At 44.8% G+C, this 5,281-nt stretch overlaps 2 protein-coding genes across 2 annotated transcripts; one reads left to right on the top strand and one right to left on the bottom strand.

Moving 5' to 3' along the window:
* Positions 1–3,541: 3,541 nt before the first annotated feature.
* Positions 3,542–4,249, bottom strand: SARC_01977 (hypothetical protein; the record flags this gene model as incomplete). The annotated part of the gene is made up of 3 exons (XM_014304295.1): positions 3,542–3,673; positions 3,832–3,890; positions 4,111–4,249. 3 exons carry the CDS (start codon positions 4,247–4,249, stop codon positions 3,542–3,544), a joined length of 330 nt encoding a protein of 109 aa, XP_014159770.1.
* A 311-nt stretch (positions 4,250–4,560) lies between these two features.
* On the top strand, positions 4,561–4,809 carry SARC_01976 (hypothetical protein; the record flags this gene model as incomplete). Its single annotated transcript, XM_014304294.1, has 1 exon — positions 4,561–4,809. One exon carries the CDS (start codon positions 4,561–4,563, stop codon positions 4,807–4,809), a length of 249 nt encoding a protein of 82 aa, XP_014159769.1.
* Positions 4,810–5,281: the final 472 nt, after the last annotated feature.

Below are 5,281 nucleotides of genomic sequence, written 5' to 3'. Positions count from 1 at the left end.
CAAGGGGCACTCCCAGGCTACTGCAGTAGGCCTGTGTATCTTTACTTTTACCGAGTTAGATTGATGATTGCTGGGTGCGGTTGTAACCAACCGCAAACACACATCCGCCACAGTGACCAGGTCGACAATCCCCTATCGACATCTATTCGCTAGCTAGACTCGAGGCATGCTTCCAGTGACCAGGTTGACGCTCCACTATCGACAACCATCCGCTAGCTAGACTCAAGGCAGGCTTCCAGGGGCACTCCCAGGCTACTGCAGTGGGTGTGTGTTATTTTACTTTTACGGAGTTAGTATGATGATTGCTGGGTGCGGTTGTAACCAACCGCAAACAGACATCCGCTGCAGTGACCAGGTCAACAAACCCCTATCGACATCCATTCACTAGCGGCAACTGTAGACTTCCGAGACTGTTCGTATGCTTTTGTGGACCGTAAAAGTACTATGTGCTTGCCATGAAAGTTGTAGTTAGCTGCTGATTGTGAACGTATCATATCGCAAACACACAGGCAATACACTAGCCATGACAACATAAACTATCGGCGGCATTCAATGGCTGTTGTAAGACTACCACTGGCTGCATTGTTTTGAGTTGATTGTCCACTTGCTACGTTATAATACGCCGTGTACACACTCGGCATTGTGGTCGTACAGGGCACCCGAATTAGTACAACTGCAGGGTTAGCTTGTAACTCTCTCTTAACTTGCTACAGCGGACCTGTCTAGTGCTTCTAGAAGAAGTATATCCAATAACAAGAACTCATACATGGTGAATGCGTACACCATCTTGTAACCTCACGGCAAATGTGTGACGCTGATTAAAAATAAACCCGCACGCATCGTGTGCTTGTAGGTCATTCTTGACGAGCACAACTGCTCTCAAGACGCTTCCGCTATCGTCGCCACGTTAGCCATCCCCTGAGCCACAAAGTCGAGGGCATAGGGTGTTGCAATAAGAGCGAAAGCGCCTGGACTGATTTGTAAGCACCTCAGTGGAGGCTTATATACATACAGTCATACATACTTACTCTTCGCAGGGTTTAGGGCTTTAGGGTTATTAGGATTATGTGTCTTTTTTCAGGGGGCTATGGTTCGTACGCATTTCGTATTGTCCAATCAGTACTTCGGTGTTCGATAAAGTATACGATATGTGTACATCTGAGATGTACAGTACATATGTATCATAAAAAAGATTCAAGTTGAAACTTGACACTCTGTTTGTTCGCCAGTGTGCGTCAACATATCCCGTGCAGCAATCGAGAAGTAGTAAAATCAGATAACCCTGAGTGGTACCTGAGTGGATTACAGAGTGCAACATGGAAGAATTAATATTATAATACCTCACAGTAAACACACCATATAGGTTGTCTCTGTGTTGTTTGTGTTTTATACGAACGCAGTTTGAATCAGTCCCTGTGTTGTTTCAGGACATGCAGTGAGTGGTTCAATCAATGCCGCACGCTCTCAGTGAACACACGGTATAGGCTATTTGTAAATTATCCGTGTTGTTCAAGACTTGCAGTGATCGACTTGTCAACTGTTCTTTGTACAATGTTAGTGTTAACTTTGTTCATATGTACAGTGTTAAAAGCAACTTAGTTCAAATGTACAATGTTAGTGTTATCTTAGTTCATATGTACAATGTTAGTGTTAACTTAGCTCATTTATGGAATATTAGTTCCAGCGATGCAGAACTTGGCAGGGAATTTAATTAGAGCGTTCAAATATAGCGATTTAACTAGAGTGATTTAATCAGAGTGGCTATGTCGCTATGAACAGTAGCAGACCATCTCTATGCCTGCCCGCGATAAAGAAATTGGGAGAGTAACTCTGTCAAAAGGAACTACATAGCACCACTAAATAAAACCGCTTCATGGTCAGTCCTTAATTTTTAGGAAGGTGGGCAGGTATCTCAGAGCAAAGATACTCGTTTGCCACCAAGAGATATATATTTGGAGTACCACACCAACACACACATGAGGCAAAATCTTGCGGATGTATACAACCAGACATCATCTTAAGTACGTGCCATTTGGATGTATACAACCAGACATCATCTTAAGTACATGTAAGTAGGATGTATACAACCAGACATCATCTTAAGTACGTGCAATTTGGATGTATACAACCAGACACCATCTTAAGTACGCGTAGATAGGATGTACACAGCCAGACACCAACTTAAGTACGTGTAAGTAGGATGTATACAACCAGACATCATCTTAAGTACGTGCAATTTGGATGTATACAACAAGACACCATCTTAAGTACGTGTAAGTAGGATGTATACAACCAGACACCATTTTAAGTACGCGTAGGTAGGATGTATACAGCCAGACAATATCTTAAGTACGTGTAGGTAGAATGTATACAGCCAGACACCAACTTAAGTACGTGTAGATAGGATGTATACAGCCAGACACCGACTTAAGTACGTGTAAGTAGGATGTATACAACTAGACATCATCTTAAGTACGTGCAATTTGGATGTATACTACCAGACATCATCTTAAGTACGTGTAGGTAGGATGTATACAACCAGACACCATCTTAAGTACGTGTAGGTAGGATGTATACAGCCAGACACCAACTTAAGTACGTGTAGGTAGGATGTATACAACCAGACATCATCTTAAGTACGTGTAAGTAGGATGTTTCCAACCAGACACCATCATAAGTAAGTGTAAGTAGGATGTATACAACCAGATCTTATGTACGTGTAAGTAGGATGTATACAACCAGACACCATCTTAAGTACGTGTGAGTAGGGTGCATACAACCAGACACCATCTTAAGTACAAGTAAGTAGTAGGCTACATAACGGCGTGCTTACCTAGGCCGGAGGTGTTTCTATCTATAACCTAGACTGGGGGTGTATCTATCTATAACCTAGACTGGAGGTGTTTATATCTATGACCTAGACTGGAGGTGTTGCTATCTATAACCGAGGTGTTCCTATCTATAACCGAGGTGTTTCTATCTATAACCTAGACTGGAGGTGTTTTTATCTCTACGGGGTAGCCACCATTTGATCCGTAGAAGACGGCACACGTGCACGTTATAGAGAGTCGTGCTATGCCAATGGCCCTCGTGGTGGTGGCCTGTCAATATGATATGAATTGTCGAAAGGAAACCTGGTACTATCTCCCGCCTTTAGACTAGTACTGTCTCCTGCTACCAACCTGTTACTATTTCCTGCTACTAGATACAGAATATTTATAGCGGATCCGATAGTAACTGCAAATCTATCCATATCTCTTAGCTGTGATGCGTTCAGCTATACCGCTTCTGCACACAACGCCCGCCTGCGGGTAATAACGATTGTTAATCGGTCAGGACACACTTGTGAAGCCCAAAACGGGCGATCCTACAATTAAAATGGTACTACGAAACAGTCTGAGACTCTGGGGCGCCCTGTTTAATTCGCACGCCCTTCTAAACGCTTCCGCATCAACAGCCACACACACTCGTGCCTAAATATGCCCATTTGCACCTTCTGGTGCGATTCCTTATTTCCGTACAAATCCCTTGCACTTATCACCTATCGATTAGTTCTGCGCTTTGCCCTGGACTTTTGGGCGCGGGCATTCTTGGTACTAGTAGCCTTGCCCGTTATTGGATTGAAGCTCTGACTGATCACAGTCTGGGCCGGTGCTGCGGTGGCCTGTCCATCCTGATAATAAAATGGACCAGGGCAGGACATTAAACACGAGACAAGTGTAGTTGTAATGATGCAGATCTTAGTGTGTATATAGACAGGTATATACATTTCCCAGACCGCTATTGGTATGGGGTTACAGGAACGAAGCAGGCGGGTTGATACATACATACATGCATGCTGTGAAACAGATAAATGTTCACATTTGCATTCACAAACAACAAATTCTCTCCTGCGTGTGTGTGGTGTTGAGAAGATATCGGAGAGTTCTAAACCCCTTCCTTCACGGGCATTTGCTAACACGTTTAACGTTCAGAGCTCAGATCCGGTGATGTGGCATTCACCAACACGTGTGTACGGTCAGAGTTCAAAGGTGTGGAACGCGTGTGTACGGTCAGAGCTCAGAGGTGCGGAACACGTGTGTATGGTCAGAGTTTTGAGGTGTAGCGTACCTGTTTCAGCTGCATTTGCTGAGCCGTCTTCAACGTCTCCCAGAAATCCATAGGCGGTGGCTGCAATAGGGCAAACAGAGGCACGTTCGTTAGTACTTACTGTCCAAGTGTCAAAGTTGTTGGTATAAAACCCCGACATTCCGGATTGGTGTTACCATGGTTACGATGTGCTAGTGCCGTGCGCAGCACGCCTTGCCAAGAACAAAACTAAACCGCAGCGATAGCGGAACACAATTACAGCAATGGACGATATACTTCTGATGTTAGAACGCGTCTAGTAACCATAGCAACAGCGCACATCTAATAACCATGGCAACAGCGTAGATCGACTACGAGCAAGAATGCAGACCAAACATCCACAGCAGACATCACTGCCAATGAACACACACCAGAAACAGAACACATGAGGGTCAGTCCAACCAAAAAGTCGCACTCAGCATTTGTTATCTTATGCCAAACGGCGTCAAGAACCTGAACAGAGGTGCACGGTACACACAGACACTAGAAACAGGCGTTATCCTCTCACGCTCCGCAAAAACCAAGCCTATACAAGGGATGGGCAATACGGAACACATTGCTACGGACACACAAGAAGGGGTAAGGCACACACACGGCAGGCCTATAGACCTAAATAGTAAGCAACCCCGAAATCCTGAAAAGGCTACCACTGCAGGTATGGGTATGGGCCATTCGCATTAGGAAGCATGTGCATGTCCCATTGACAGCATTGTCGTACACCCATCTGTGTTGCCACCTCACACTTTGTGTATTCGCGGACTCGTCTCTGCCGGTCAATCCCTAAAAACTTTATATTTGCACATACACACACACACGTACATATGCCTGGCCATGCTACACACATACGCCTTATTCACACACACAGACGACGCATACCTCTTATTCACACACACACACACATACGTCTTATTCATACACACACACACACAGGTCTTATTCACACACACACACACACATACGTCTTATTCACACTCACACACATACCGCACTAGGGTCTCTGGGGGGAGGCTCTCTTACAGCCGGAACTCCAATGAAGTTGCGGACGTACTGAATCTTGAACAGGGCCACTTGAGAGAGAGATACCACATTATTGGCGCACCAATACAGCAGCAAGGCCTAGGAGATGTATGTATTGGACCATGAGCTAAAGAGG

The sequence above is a fragment of the Sphaeroforma arctica genome (genome assembly GCF_001186125.1).
Source record: "Sphaeroforma arctica JP610 unplaced genomic scaffold supercont1.84, whole genome shotgun sequence".
NCBI lineage: Eukaryota > Ichthyosporea > Ichthyophonida > Sphaeroforma > Sphaeroforma arctica.
The sequence above is the reverse complement of the archived record's forward strand: the minus strand, read 5'-3'. Positions and strand labels throughout refer to the sequence as shown.